Genomic DNA, 16183 nt, shown 5'->3' with positions numbered 1-16183 from the left:
AAACACAATGATCCCTTGATCGTGGAGGTGACATGCTCCATTTGTCCAATAATTTTAAAATAAATCAGCATTTTACAATTTTATTCTCAGGGCATTTTTCGGTTTGTTGCTAACAGATAAATATTTACCTTGGAAACTTTCAGCAAATAACCTGCATTTAGTTTTCTTTTTGAATGTGAACAAACAGTATTTTAATAAATTGTGTTAAATTAGCACAGAGGTGGTTCATTTTTGTAGCTCAGGACATTTTTTTTTGTCATCCGTTATTGTGAAAATATCTGATTTTAATTGCTTTACGAATGTAAACCTCCAGTATTTTAAATTGTAAATCAATTTGCCTTGATTCCAGCCCTAAGTGATTCCGTGATGGCTTTGAACAGAGAGGATGCATCAAATGGTAGAGTATTAGTATTAGTTGTCTATTGATTAATATATTAACCTGCACCATGAATAAAGATGTGTATATTGAAGATATCAGGCCTAAACATTGGGAAAACATTTTGTAATAAAACTTACAATTTTTAATTCTTAAATTAACCATAAATGACAGAAAGTTTCATGTGTTTCAGAAGAAAGTTTAACTTTGTAAGAACTAGAGATTGTTGATAATGATAGTACATAGACATACCTAACATTTACATTCATAAAGGAATTCTGCCCCATAGCTTTAAATTTCTACATATATTTTATTAATCTTAATAAACTTTCACACTACATTTTTTTCTGCTTATTTCACAGTTTCTTTGCCTTTTCTTGTGTTCTTATTTCAGTCATTATTTAGTTTTCACAGTGACACTTAGATTTTTACAGAACAACATGTTTTCACTGGTAAATAATTCAAAAATTCCTTTTCTGGAGCAAGACTTAAGTGGCCAAATTCATTGCTCAGTTTATAAGCACAGCTTGTTTCTTTATACCTTAAGCTTACCACCTTAGAAGAGAAGAGACAGACTGGTTTGACAAACCAAGAGAAGGACGACCAGAGAATGGCCAAGAAAAGAGACAGGTGAGATGGGAAAATACCTTTGATGGCATGCTTTTTTTTAATGAAAAAAAACAACAACAACAACAACAATATTTCTACCTTCTTTCAAATCCAAGATCCCACAGCTGTAGGTTTTACTGATGAGTCTCGACAGCAAAGGTTATCTATTTATTTAAATTATTTAAATATTTTTATTTAACAGTCAAATAAAAGCATGTGAAAAACACATTACCATGATAATATTGCAGACCTTCAGCTGGTGGAAAAACTTCATTAGTTTTTCACATTATAACAATAGATCTTATCCTACATTCTTCCATATTTGGTTCAGATAAACCATACCATACCATACCATACCATAGTTTATTTATCTAACACGTTTAAAACGCAGCATGGGAGCCGCCCAAAGTGCTGCACAGGCTAAACCAAAACACAACCAATCTAAGCAACTAAAACAGAAGATAAAAATACTAATCAAAGGCAGATAAAAGATGAGGAAAACTAAGAACACATTAAAACAATAACACAATAAAACACTAAAACGAGTCCACTGTCTAAAACCCACATCATAGAAGTGGGTCTTTAAACAAGATTTTAAAACCGCCAATGATGGAGCCTGCCAAACTTTAGTGGGTAACGAGTTCCACAGCTTTTGGGCAGCATGTACAAATGCTCGTTCACCCCATGATTTGTAATGCATCTGGGGCATGCACAGCAGCAGGAGGTCAGCCAACCTCAACGTGTGCGTGGGTACATAGGGAGTGAGCAGGTCAGAGAGATAGGGAGGTGCCAGGTCGTTGAGTGCTTTAAATACAAAATAACTTAAATTGTACTCTGAAAATGACAGGGAGCCAGTGAAGAAGTTCCAGGACAGGGGTAATATGGCTATGTTGGTGCATATTTGTCAAGAACCTGGTAGCAGCATTCTGGATGACCTGCAGCCAATTCAGGGCAGAGACCGGAGCACCAACTAGGAGGGTGTTTGCATAGTCCAGGTGAGAGGTAATGAAGGCATGGATGACTGACTCCACATGCCTCCGTTTCAAGATTTGTCTGAGGCGTGTAAGGTGGCGAAGCTGATAAAAGCAAGACCTCACTACGGAGTTTATCTGTGGGGCCATTGAGAGTTCAGGATCCAGCTTTACCCCGAGACTTGTCACACACTGTTTGGGGTTGAGGGTTGAAAGGTCACAAACAGGGTGAGAGCCATGGTGATTGTGGGATTCAAAAATAATAGACTCAGTCTTTCTTTCATTTAACTTTAAGAAGTTGGATGCCAGCCAGCCCTTCACGTCGTCTAAACATGCAGCCAATCGCGAGCCCGCATTTTCCTCATCCATTGCTATATATAATTTACAGTCATCAGTGTATATGTGATAGCTCAGGCCGTGCTGATTCAGGATTTTGCCCAGAGGCAGAAGGTAGATAGAAAACAGCAATGGCCCAAGAATGGAGCCTTGTGGCACCCCCCAAGGCAGTGGGAGACAGGAGGATGCACAGTCACCAATCTGGACAGAGATGGATCGGTTGGATTGGTAGGAGTAGAACCATTGATGGGCCACCCCTGTCACTCCAACCCAAGACCCAAGCCGGTCCAAAAAAATATGGTGATCGACCGTATCAAAAGCCGCTGAAAGGTCCAGCTGGGGCAGCCGTACCCTAGACCCAGAGTCGGATGCCACGAGAATGTCATTTAGCACCCTAATCAAAGCAGACTGAGTGCTATGACGTGGTCTGAAGGCGGACTGAAACACGTCCAACAATGAGTTGCTGTTCATATGAGCAGAGATCTGACCATGAACAATTTTCTCAAGGGCCCTCGAGAGAAACGGGACTTTTGATATAGGGTGGAAGTTCTCATAAATGGTGCGATCCAGACCAGGTTTCTTCAATATCGGCTGAACAGCCACATCTTTAAAAACCATAGGGGACACTCCAGTGCTGAGGCTAATGTTAAAAATGTTCATGAGTGCGGGGCTCAGTGCAGACACCGAGTCGTGCACTAATTTAGCCGAGAGGCAGTCTACCGAAGAGCCAGCTGGCAACATGTGTTGGTGGTTGTTGAAGTTGGTGTTTCACCCAATTTTAGGGAATTGAAGTTTGGAATCTGGGCCATGGCAACACCTGGCTTCTGGTTTAAATCCATGCATGGGATCAATGTTTCAGGTCTGGGATAGATGGAATCATATTGGTCTCCAAAATACGGAGGTGTGCAGGAAGGTTTATAACTGACTTAGTGATTGTTATGTGTGCCAGCCTGAAGACACCAAAAGGAACCCACCGTCCTTCCAAAATGTTCCAGTTGTAAAAAAAAAAATAAAAGACTACTTTTCATTCTCCTTAAAGAATACTGACAGCAGTTTTTTCATAAACAAATATGAAAAGCTTACATTTAACCTTGCTGACGAATTGAGAGGATGTGCATAATCACAGAGAGATAAAGTCACTAACATCTTGCTGTTTTTGGGTCACAGGGAAAAGGTCCATACTACCCGTTCCCTCATCTTAGGGTCAAACTGCAGAGGGATCTCAAAGACCGCAGTGTCTCAGGTAAAGTACAGGACATTTACCAACAAACCAAAATGGATTTTTTTATTATGTTTGGCAATATGCAAACGGTCATGCAACTCAAGCTGATTTTTTTTTATGTCACAGCTTTTATGTTGCCTCAAATTATCAAGTAGAAAAATATTAAAGCTGGGTGAGGATTGTAAAATATACACATTGGAATAATTGGTTTACACATTATTATTCATCATGCATCTTATTTGCTTGATCACGTTCCCTGCATCCACCACACAATTCCTTCCTTCAGGCTTAAAGTCGGCAGACATTCAATGGCTCTCTTTTTGATTTGACTTCACGCTCATGAGTCGTCGCCGTGCTCAAAATGATATATCCTTTAAATTTACAATTATCTCCTGTAATTAACAAACACAAGGGGACAGTTTTGTTGACAAGTGGATGGAGATAATCAGGATACATTTTCTTCAGTCAGTTCATTCTGGCTATAATTACCATGTCAAATTGTTTTTATTGGTGTGAAATGTGTGGTTCTGGTTCTGATGAACACTCGTGTACAAATAAAAGATGTTTTTAGAGGGTTACAGGCACGCTGATGGCTGTTCTGTTTAAGTGGACATAAGACATTTAACAAATATAACTCATTTAAACTGTCTATTAAATAAGGAACATACAGTTCCTGTGATCTATAAATGTCTAAAATATGGATTTTGGGATTTTATAGGTTTAAACTGGCCATTTCTATTTTCTATTTAATTCTAAATGGAAAGCATGAAGTACCAACGTCAGCTTCTGTGTGGGTGTGCTGTCCTTTGGATGAACCAGTCATTGCTTGAGGGTGTTGTAGGATTTTAACTCAGCCAGAAAGTTGTGCTTCGAAAAAATATTCTAAACTTTTCATCAATTTGTTAACAGTCGTCTCTTTGTTTGATCATGTACGGTAGTCCTTTTATCTTCTGATTAGATACATTTTTTTATTTAACAAAGGCCCAATTTGGGTCTCTGCATGTTTCTTGATGTTTTTTCTGTTGGTATTGTACCTTTTAAGGATGTCTTTAACTCCATAGTGAAAAAAAAATTCACTCTGCTGCTTTGAATCTAATCCTCAGACCTTTTTCCCAGCAATGTACACTTTCAGGAAAGTGTCCAAAACATTTAGCATGCTGATCTGATGAACAAAGTCCTTAAAGTAGTAATGAACAATCTCTAAAAGCTAAGCCCTTCACAAATACATCAGCCTTCAATTCACCAGCATATTCCCTTTGGAGGTGAATCATTGTGAAAATTACTGGCATTTAACACATTCAAGTGACAAAGTGTGTGTGTGTGTGTGTGTGTGTGTGTGTGTGTGTGTGTGTGTGTGTGTGTGTGTGTGTGTGTGTGTGTGTGTGTGTGTGTGTGTGTGTGTGTGTGTGTGTGCATATTTAGCTGTATTTATGTGGAATCCAGCACACACTCATCACTCTGGTTTTTGCTGCTAAAACAGGAAATGGTTTGGGGATCCGTATAGTTGGAGGAAAGGAGGTACCCGGCAGTAACGGTGACATCGGAGCCTATGTTGCAAAAGTCCTGCCAGGTGGAGCTGCAGAACAAACTGGAAAAATTCTTGAAGGTGAGATCTTGGACCAAATTCCACCTACTTTCATAACAGCTATTCATGGTAAATGGCACTTAACACAGTCATTCACCCCTTCACACACATTCCCTGGAGGTGATGAGCTGCAATGTAGCTACACTGGCGCCACCAGCAGGCAATGCGGGTTAAGTGTCTTGCCAGCAACCTTCCCATTACGGGGCGGACACTTTTTAACTTCTCTGCAACCGTCGCCCCGGTAAACTTTGCAAAATATTATTTGCCACAAATTTAAATGCGTAAATAAGAAAAATACTTGTTGCCACAGATTGCATTTCATTTAGATGTGTCACGCAACCTCCCTCTCAGCCGTCAACCTCCTCTAGGGAGGCACCGCAGAGCCGCTCAGACTCCATTACCCAACATCCCCAGCGCCAGGCTTCCGGTTCACGTCACCCGCCAAATCTATTTAAGGAAGTGCCGCACAACGCCGACTCACTCAGTCATCGTTCGAACCGAACCTAACCTAGCGTCCAAACCAGATTGTCTCAGATCACGAAGCCTGTTCAGATCAGACCAGCCAGATCTAAGAATCCTGCCGGTTCTTAGAGACCAGCCTCAGACCAGGAGTCGCCGGATTCAGCTGTGTCACCATACAGCTGCGCACTCGGCTCCCAGATTAAACAGCGTGTCCATTCAATCCGGCTTCTGTCACTCCGCGCTTGGGTTAAAAGCCACGCCACATCCAAACTCTCGCCCAGCTCGAGTCACCCCGTTACAAGATGGAAATGGTAAAAACTGCAAAACAAAGACTTTACGATGGCATAATATTGAAAAAAGTCTTTGAGAAAAGTGTTTAAAACCAGATTTGTAGCAGATTGCTGTTTCCCAAGTCACCACCATGCTTTAGCCTGTTGATATATGAGCTGTGATGTCACCCCTAGACACCACCTGAAGATTTATTGCTGCGTGGTGAATTAGGTAGAACACGTTTTATGAGGTGTTATTGATTTCACTTGGGGGCTTGTGAGAACCGTTATCCCCGTCACCCTTCCTCCCCCTCAGGCTACTCGTAGTTGGATTAAAGCTGTGTGACAACTGGTAGAACTGTGTCCTGAATCATTTTTGATCATCTGTGTTCAGCCATACAAATGCCCCAGCCCCCTTTTAAAGTTAAAGTTAAAGTCCCATTAGTTGTCACACACACTGATGTGTGTGCGAAATTTGTTCTCCGCATTTGACCCATCCCCTGGGGGAATGGTGAGCTGCAGACACAGCCGCGCTCGGGAACCATTTGGTGGTTTAACCCCCCAATCCAACCCCTTAATGCTGAGTGTCAAGGAGGGAGGCATTGGGTCCCATTTTTTTCAAAGTCTTTGGTATGACCCGACCAGGAATCGAACCCTGATCTCCCAGTCTCAGGGCGGACACTCTACCACTAGGCCACTGAGCTGGTTTTGACCTGAATAGCATGTGTTCTTCAAATAAACTATTTTCTTTTTATTCTAAATCCAAAACAAAGTCCTCCTGAAGTGATACCGTTGCGTCAGAGCAAGAGTCTATTTGCATCTGTCATGTTGCTTACTGCAAAGACAGCGTCTCTGTCACCAGCACCGAGCAGAACGGCCGTGAAGGAGACGGTTCTGTCAGTGGGAACACTGAGCGTCAGTGTGTGTCTGTGGTGTTAACATGGAGGAACGTATTCAGAGTCTTAGTGTCACAGAGGAGCAGTGTGTGTGTGTGTGAATTCATTTATGTCTGACTGCTGAAAATCCAACTCTCCAAAGTTTGTCTGTGATTTAATGAGTGAATGAAACTACAGAATAGCTTCCCTGTCAATTGCACCCATGCAGCTCGAGAGCAACGTCGCAAACAGAAGACCCTGTTGATGAGCTGCTTCAATCTTTGTAAGTCAGGGTGGATTTTTTTGGTTTTGCTGTGCAGTGGACTTGAAACAAGAAACAAGACATTTGTTCTTGCAAATGTTGATTAGAAGAAAAGTGGATCTACTAAAACATAAAAATTCTTTTTAAGCCTTAAACCTGCAGGTAGGATCCTTTCTGTAGATAAATGACGAATGAAACTTTGCTTAGAAAAGCCTTTAACTGATCATATTTAAACAAAGAATTTTCCTAATGTAAACATGACTCTTTTTATTATTACTGGATCAGAGTGCTTCATTCTGACTGAACCGAAGTGGGGGTTTGAGTTGGTTTTTGTGGTTTGAAGTGAACTGATTTTGTTATCTGTGTTGGTTTTCCCTGAGTTCTGTGTGCATTTTATTTTCAGGAATGCAAGTCTTGGAGTGGAACGGTGTTCCTCTAGCGGGTAAAACCTACGAGGAAGTACAAGGATGTGTGGGACAGCTGTGTAACGACGCAGAAGTGTGTGTCAGGCTGTGAGTATGACCTTTGGCACCTTCGTTTTACCACATTATGGTCTTATGATCTCATTCAACTATTTAAATATCACTTTGAGTTTAATTTATTTTTTCATCAGACTTACATTTCCATAATTATAAATAATGTAGCTGATTTAGGAATGATTTTTTTTATGGTGTTTTGTGGCTTTTTATTTTCCTATCCTCCAGTAACGTTCCTCCGTTTTACTTTTCTGTGGTACAAAAGCTGTTTATTTTCTAAATTTCAGTGATCTTAACATGCTGGCGGAGTGTGAGGGTTCTCAGCACCTGGATTTCCAGGAGCATCATAAAGGTGAGTTAGCTGTCTCGTTTTTCATGATTCCACTACTGATATACAGAGGGGGTGCAAACGTTTGGGCAGTCTTGTTAATCTTCATGATTTTCCTGTATAAATCATTGGTTGTTATGATAAAAATGTCAGATAACCCTCCCAATGTGCTACTGGGTGTGACCCCGCAAAGAAAGTTGACCATTGAGCAGGGTTGATGGTTTAACCCTCGAGGTCCGCGTGGCAGGGGTGAGGTGGTGCTCACTCCTCACCCCTGCCCCCTCCTCTTTCCTCGCGGGGTCACCCATGAAGACAGTGGGAGGGTTAAATATATCATATAGGAGACACACACAGTGATATTTGATAAGTGAAACAAAGTTAATAGGATTTGGTAAATGGCCTGTATTTGATTTAGCGCCTCTTAGAGTCTTGGAACTCCTCAAGGCGCTTTACAACACAATCAGTCTTCCACCCATTCACACCCTGGCGGTGATGAGCTACGATGTAGCCACAGCTGCCCTGGGGCGCACTGACAGAGGTGAGGCTGCCGAGCATGAGCTCCACCGGTCCCTCCGACCACCACCAGTAGGCGATGGGGGTTAAGTGTCTTGCCCAAGGACACAACGACAGCGACAAACTGAGCGGGGCTCGAACCTGCAACCTAGATTTACAGAAAGTGTGCAATAATTATTCAAACAAAATTAGTCAGGTGCATGAATGTGGGCACTGTTGTCATTGAATTGATTCTAAAACCTTTAGAACTAATTATTGGAATTAAACATGGGTTTGGTAAGCTCAGTGACCCTTGACCTCCATACAAAGGCGAATCTAATTATGGAAAGATAAATCCCTCCTCTTTGAATATTCTCAGAAGAGCAGCAACATGGGGCTCTCAAATGAGCTGAAAACAAAGGTTGTTTACGTCGTGGTTTAGGGGAAGGATGCAGAAAGCTGCCTCAGAGATTTCTGTCTGTTTCCACAGTTGGGAACAGACTGAGAAAATTAAAGACCACAGGCACAGTTCAAGTCCTTCAACCAGCATCCAGATTGGGTTCATTTCTTTTTTGTGGTGCCCAAATTTATGCACTGGCCTAATTTTTTTATCATAATATCCATCCATCCATCCATTTTCATCTGCTCATCCGGAGTTGGGTCGCAGGGGCAGTAGCCTAAGGCGAGAGGCACAGACTTCCCTCTCCCCAGCCACTTGGGCCAGCTCCTCTGGGGGAATCCCAAGGCGTTCCTGGCCAGGTGAGAGACATAGTCCCTCCACCGTGTCCTGGGTCTACCTTTAGGTCTCCTCCCGGTTGGACGTGCCCGAAAAACCTCACCAGGGAGGCGTCCAGGAGGCATCCTGACCAGATGCCCGAGCCACCTCAACTGGCTCCTCTTGATGTGGAGGAGCAGCGGGTCTACTCCGAGTCCCTCCCGAATGACCGAGCTTCTCACCCTATCTCTAAAGGAGAGCCCAGCCACTCTGCAGAGAAAACTCATTTCGGCCGCTTGTACCTGCAATCTCGTTCTTTCGGTCACTAACCAAAGGTCATGACTATAGGTGAGGGTAGGAAGGTAGATCGACCGGTAAATCGAGAGCTTCGCCTTCTGACTCAGCTCTTTCTTCACCACGACAGACCTGCACAACGTCCGCATCATGGCAGATGCAGCACCAATCCGCCTATCAATCTCACGCACCAACTCGTTTTTATCGTAAAAACCAGTGATTAATAAAGGAAAACCATGATGATTAACAGGGTGCTCCATACTTTTGCTTACCACTGTATTGATTTTAAGGATTTGTCCCATGTTTCTCCGGTGGAAAAACAAAGTCTTTGTCAAGTTGCAGACACTTTTAACCACGTAACACCAGCATTGTCAAATTTGATTATCATGATTACATTTCTAATCTTTAACAGGATCAGTACTTTTTTCATAATTATGTTTCACATCCTATTTATGCCTCATGCTCTCTAGTGGATGATATAGGTACTGTGGAAAACCTGCATCTGTTACATTTATTTTTTATAGCCGTGTTAATATGTAATTATATAATGAAAAATGAAAGGCTTTAATACCATGAATGAAGAAAAAGTTCAGGAAAAATAGAAAACAATTTATAAGAATTTAATTATTTTGTAAGGAAATTATAAAATATTTTACTCAATGAACAAGAACATTTAGGTTCTAAAACCCAAACGTAAAATACAAAATCTTCTGGTTACTTTTCTCTGTAATTATGGTAAAACTGTTAAAATTACTAAAATATTATAATACATTATAATGATTATTTAAAAAATAAAGAAAATGAGTGTATGGGCGTTTGAAATGTAAACGTCAGGTTTTTCTTATATATCGTTTTTAATTGACAGAATAAATTATTAGACTGAATATTAATTTTATTATTTCAGAGTTGAATTTGACTTTAAAATAAACAAATACAACAATAATAATAATAATAATAATAATTATTATTATTATTATTATTATTATTATTATTACAAAAACAACAACACTTAACTGGCCCAACTTGTTTGTATGTTTGTCCCTTCATTTGAGGGAAATTATACTTAACAAATGATATTTTCCGATGCTGATAATAGGATATTTATATTTTATTTATTCCTGTGTGTGTGGCCCTTCAGGTGACAGACCTCCCAGGTCTCCAGGTGTTGACCCCAAACAGCTGGCAGCTGAGCTGCAGAAAGTTTCACAGCAGCGGGGTCCAACGTCCTCTTCTTCTTCAAGCCTTCCTGCCCTGACCTCAGCGACCTCCAGCCCTGCTCAGCCAGGATCCCCCTCTGTTAGCAAGAAACGCCACAGCAACAAGGCAGGTTCTCTGGAGGTGTTTTAGATGATTATTCAGCCTCGAGCTGTGCTTCAAACACAACACAGCTCAGTACAGCTTGTACAGTTTGTCCATATCCCAGTAAACACCCCGCCTACAGATTTTTATTCAGTCTTGTCTTAGCATCTCACTTCCCTCTCTTTCAGGCTTTAGATGGAACCAAAACCCAGTCCCACCCAGTTTCAGGAGAGATCCAGGTCTGTGAAATAAAAGTTTTAGAAAGATGCAAAAGAGTACACCCCAAAAGTTCATTCCTTTTCATACTTTTAAATGCTGTGTTCATTTTTACAGCTTCAGATTCACTACGACAAGCAGCTGGGCAACTTGATAGTCCACGTCCTGCAGGCCAGAAACCTTGCACCGCGGGACAACAACGGCTACTCTGATCCATTTGTAAAAGTGTATCTCCTGCCAGGGAGAGGGTGAGTCAGGAGACTGGAAACTGTAAGCACTACTTGAATCATTCAGCTGAAGCAAGGTTGATTAAGACTGAAAAATCAGTGTGAAAGAGATGGCAGTGGTGTCAGCTTAGATTCAGTGTAGGACTGAATTTAGTTCTAGCTGACATTTTTCCTTCTCTGCTGTGCAGACGACCACTTCTCTGAGCCCAGACTTAATTTCCATTCATTGTAAAATCGATTTAGAATTGATTTTGGCCAACCATTGCATCATTGCAGCATGTGCCTGTTTCTTTGTTACCAGCTCCATATCACCGCGACGCATCGAGTCCATCAGTTACAGGACTCATCACGGCTAAGTGACATGAGCATTATGTAAATAACATCAGGTTAAAGGTGTACTTGCGCTACCTTTGTAGATAGATGTTGCGCTGCAGGTGTGAGTGCAGTTAAAATCAATAGCTCTCATGTCTGTGAGTAATTTGATCCACATTCCCTCCTAAGTCCCTTTCAACCTATATCGATAGCATTGAAATGCAATCTTCCACACTGTCTTCTGTCTGACATTAGATCCCTAGAGATGGGTTTGGTTTTTTTTTGTTTTCATTCATGATTTTTGATGAAGTGTCACTGTCTCACAGCTGAATGTGCAGATTCAAGCACTGTCGTGGGATTTTACTAGAGCAGCAGGCACGAGCTCTGCTGCCATTGCCCTGGGTTTGAGGATATGCGCGCTTTTTTTCATACACAAACAGTGAAAGGTCAGACCTCCTCCTTCTGAATAATCTGGTAGAAAGCAGAATCCATAAATTTTATCAGTTACAGCAAGAGATCCTGGTTCTGAAGCAGCAAAGCAGCCCCAGATCATCACACTACTGCTCCCATGTTTGACTGTTGGCATGACGTTCTATTTCTGAAATTCAGTGTTCGTTTTACTCCAGAGGTGACCAAATACACACCTTTCAGATAATTCTACTTTTGTCTCCTCAGTCCACACAGATTTTGCCCAAAGGTGTTGGAGACAATTGAGATGTTTTTGGCTAAAGTGAGATGGGAATTTTTGTCAGGATTACTTCTTACAAATAGGAGGAATGTAGGTTTGCTATGTAGCATTGTGTTGTAACGAGATGAACAGATTTAGCTCTATGTTGCTGTCCACAGTCATAATTTTTTGATTTTTTTTTTGTGTGTGTTTTCTTATTTCTTTTTTTTTTTTTTTGTTTTTTTTTTTTTTGTTTTTTTTTACAAAAGAGCAATTTCATATTAGTAAGTAAATGAGTGAAGAACAGTTTTTTTTTTCTCTTGCACCGCGGGACAACACTTCTCACAGAAACAAAAATCACAAAATGCTTCATGAAGAATAAAACTGAAAGGTCATAAAGTTCAAAACAGCAAACTACCCTGAAGCCAATGAAAGATCATTAAAAAACAGAAAAGGTCATTGACAGATGCAGGAAAACCAAAATTTTCATTTAAAATTACAATTAAATAAAAAGGCTTTAAGCTGCTTTTAAAGGTGTCCAGACTGTCAGTTCATTTTAAAGTTGGGGTGAAACAACCTCGAAAGAGAGATCAACTCTAGCAGCAGCTCAGGAGGTAGAGCGGGTTGTCCGGGAGTCGGTGGCATGTTGGATCAATCACGGCTCCTGGCAGAGAATACTGCTGTTGTGTCCATGCCTGCTGATGGTGGTCAGAGGGACCGGTGGCACCAGTGTTTGACAGCCTCACTACCGTCAATGCTCCCCAGGGCAGCTGTGGGTACATAGCAGTTCATCACCGTCACCGTAAGAATGTGTGTGTGTGAATGGGTGAATGACTGATTGTGTTGTGAAGTGCCTTGGGGGGTTGTAGAACCCTAGAAGGTGCTATACATGTGCATGCCATTTACCATTTTACCACTTTATAACTGGTCTTTAGAACTTTAGAAAGTAATAGTCAGGATTTTAAAATGAATTCTAAATTGAATGGGTAACCAATGCAGAGACATCAAAATAGGAGTGATGTGAGCTCTTCTGTTCGCTCCAGTTAGGAGCCTCGCTGCAGGATTCTGAACCAACTGAAGCCGGTCTAGAGCTTTTTGTTAAAACATGTGAAAAGTTTGTTATAGGACAGTGTGTGTAATAGATCTCAGAATCCTAAGAGGAACAGTACAGCTGAATCTGCATTTATTAACATTCATTTGTCCCATATTCAATTAGTCTACTCAATCAGTAGCATTATGCGGCTGGAAGGATTTCTGTTTCTATATAAGATAAGATAAGATAAAATAAGATAAGATAAGATAAGAGACATCAGGAAATGAAATATTTATCTACCCTAGAGGGAGTATCTATAGTTAAAAACAGGAGTGGACCCAAAACCGAACCTTGGGGCACCCCACAGAACATCAAACCAAATTTTCATCAGACATTAGACATTGCTAATTTGTGTGCAAAGGGATTCTACAGTTAGCTTTAAAAAAGCTTATTTTAATAACAAAATGATGTTATCCTATTTCAGAATCATGAACCTACATAATTTTGTACATATTTAGTAAAAATGTTGCATATCAATCTAAACAGACAGTAGCCGAAACAAAATGATTATGCTCTGCATGCTAGTCTAGCCACACACAGGGTCCTCAGCAGCTCAGACCAGTCTTGCGTCTTGCTAATCACAGCGCTCTATCGGTTTGGTGGGCAGGATGTAACTGCAACTTAGTGAAAAAACAAAGATGGTGACAGCTCGTTTGAAACGACTTTGATGTCAACTTTGGACTATTTAGACTTTGGCTTTTCTTTGAGTCAAGAGCAAATCGAGGTACTGTATTGAAGAAAAGGTTGTATTTGCGTCTTCTTTGACAGGGTACGGCAGACTGCCCTGCTGACTAACACCTGTAGCGGTGATTGTGTCATGTTGTTTGTTGTCCACAGCATGCAGAGACAGTTTTGACAATGGTAGATCTCACCCCACAACCAAGCTCTGTCTAAGGGTCGTGGCCAGCCTATAAATTCAGAAATGTTTATGGCTTGCCAGACCACTTATGTTGTTCAGCAAAATGAAACAAAATGTAATGTATGTGTGGTGTTTTTCAAGCTAATGAGGGGCAGGGTTTGCTGTGGTTGATCAGGGAACCCTTTGCTTATTTATTTATTTGCTTATTTATTTAATTAGATATATTTCTTCCTGCTGCTTAAGTCCACAACACAGTACAGACCATATCTGGACACTACAGCCCCCTGCTTCAGTTTTCTTTGTAAATCACACATCTCCCCTAAATCTATCCTTAAAGGGGCATTATGGAAGTTTGACAGCCTAAACATGTATAGAAATAATAAATTTCTTCTTCATACATTCTCCTGCAATGCCCTGGTCCTGTTGAATGAGCCCTGGTTTTTTTTACTGCGATTGCCTATTTTTCTGTAAAATCACAGAAAAAGAGAGTTGCTCGGGTCGAGCAGGCTGCTTCATGCGTGTTCATGCTCAGGCATCGCCCTCCAAACTGTTCTTTGAACGTTGTTTCAGCTGTTATCAAGGATATAAATGTTACACATACAGAAGACATCACTGGTGCTTTAGCTTGCCTAGTAAGACTTCGGGCTTTTGTGCAGAAGACCCAGGTTCGATTCTGGATGTGAACATACCGTAAATCCTCTAATACAGGCCGGTATTCAATTAAAGGTCGGGTCTCCAATTTTGGCCAGTATCGGAGTTGGCGGAGGTGAATAATGGCTGGTCTCTTATTGTGGCCGGGTGGAATGTGGTAACAAGCAAGTACGGGGGCGATCGTTCATGTCAGTTAATTTCCTTTAATGTTTTCTGTCTTTTATTTGCGCCTGATGTGTTTTGCTGCTGTGGAGCGGGGCACATCACCTTGTCCTCCGACGCACTGATCACCGATGCGGCCGGCAAGCAGCAAGCACTCCGTTGTTTTTGCGGTCGGTAATCTGCCTCCTGAGCACGGCCACAGTAACAATCAGGTGTTGCCAAATTATTTAACACGCGATCGTTCATGTCGGTTCATTTCCTTTGATGTTTTCTGTCTTTTATTTGCGCCTGATGCGTTTCGCTGTGGAGCGGGGCGCACCGATCACTGATGCGGCCGGCAAGCAGCGAGCACTCTGCTTTTTTTGCGGTCGGTAGATCTTTTAGAACTGCAGTTCAAAGGTAACTCATAAGGTGAATATGAACCCAGGTAGCAGTTTTTCTTTAGGATTGAGAGGAGATGCAGGAAGATAATAAACAGACAGGACAGAAAAATAGTCAAATAAAAACAAGTTAGTTTTTGTACCTGGTTGTTGCAACAAACAGACACCATTGAAGGTAATCAGAAGTGAGGAACAGAAAATGAAATAATTATTTTAATGTTTAGAGCAGCAGGAACTCTGAGAGGCTGCAGGCGCATCAGTGAGTTTGCGGCGCTGCGCAGGGGGAGGGGGGAGAGGACTGAAGCAGAAACTACCGTTGTTAAAAGAAATGTGTTTAACTTTGAAAATGTGGGAGCAATTTTACTTGTCAAAAACTCCAGCGAACCATTAGTCCATTTTGCTCAAATAGAAATAGAGGCCTGTCTCTAATACTGGCCCTCCTTCCAATAAAGGCCTGGAGCTTGATGAGCTTGAGTCAAATACAGGCCCGGGCCTGTATTAGAGGATTTACGGTAGTTGTTTTAGAGTTTATTTTTTACATTAATGGTAAAAAATTTTTACAGTAAGATGCCCAAATTTTTATTTGAGACTCGCCGAACGGCATTGAATTCACAGATAAAAAAGATTTGGGTTCAACTTTCATTTTGGAACAATTTTTCAAGCAAGGGAAGGGAATGATCTGTGCATGCAGGAGGACTGACCCATCATAAACCTTGGTCGGCTGTGCTGAAGAGAAAGGTACAGAACCAAATTCTCTAATAAATTAGCTGCGCGTTCTCCTGTACTCTGTCCTCCGGGCCACACACACACACACACGCACGCACGCACGCACACACACACACACACACACAATCACACACGACTGTCTCAGCTGTTATTTTCGTTAAGGAGTGTGCACGTACAGCATGCGCGACTCGTGCACGAGCCTACTATTGAAGCTGCCATTACGCTTTTGGCCTGAGGGGGCAATCGTGAGCATAAAAATTCAAAACTCCGTGAAGTCCCTTTAAAGTCCCCTTTTACACAAGCACTCACGGTCCACAGG

The 16183-nt window shown here is 41.5% G+C and overlaps 1 protein-coding gene across 7 annotated transcripts in view; it reads left to right on the top strand.

Annotated features, from left to right (window-relative positions):
• pcloa (piccolo presynaptic cytomatrix protein a) overlaps positions 1-16183 on the top strand; it is a 66915-nt gene that overhangs the window by 36714 nt on the left and 14018 nt on the right. For 5 of the 7 annotated variants that reach the window (XM_054739732.2, XM_015959632.3, XM_015959624.3 and 2 more), the window contains 9 exons: positions 350-397; positions 924-1006; positions 3460-3535; positions 4995-5120; positions 7371-7479; positions 7731-7795; positions 10411-10595; positions 10760-10810; positions 10905-11035. In XM_054739732.2, coding sequence (XP_054595707.2) covers positions 350-397; positions 924-1006; positions 3460-3535; positions 4995-5120; positions 7371-7479; positions 7731-7795; positions 10411-10595; positions 10760-10810; positions 10905-11035 — 874 coding nt within the window. The remainder of the gene's footprint in view (positions 1-349; positions 398-923; positions 1007-3459; positions 3536-4994; positions 5121-7370; positions 7480-7730; positions 7796-10410; positions 10596-10759; positions 10811-10904; positions 11036-16183) is intronic. The other 2 variants (XM_015959640.3, XM_015959657.3) reach the window with 1 other exon arrangement.

This window comes from Nothobranchius furzeri, chromosome 1 (genome assembly GCF_043380555.1).
Source record: "Nothobranchius furzeri strain GRZ-AD chromosome 1, NfurGRZ-RIMD1, whole genome shotgun sequence".
Lineage (NCBI taxonomy): Eukaryota > Metazoa > Chordata > Actinopteri > Cyprinodontiformes > Nothobranchiidae > Nothobranchius > Nothobranchius furzeri.
Note: the sequence above shows the minus strand (reverse complement) of the source record. Positions and strands in the feature narration are given on the sequence as shown.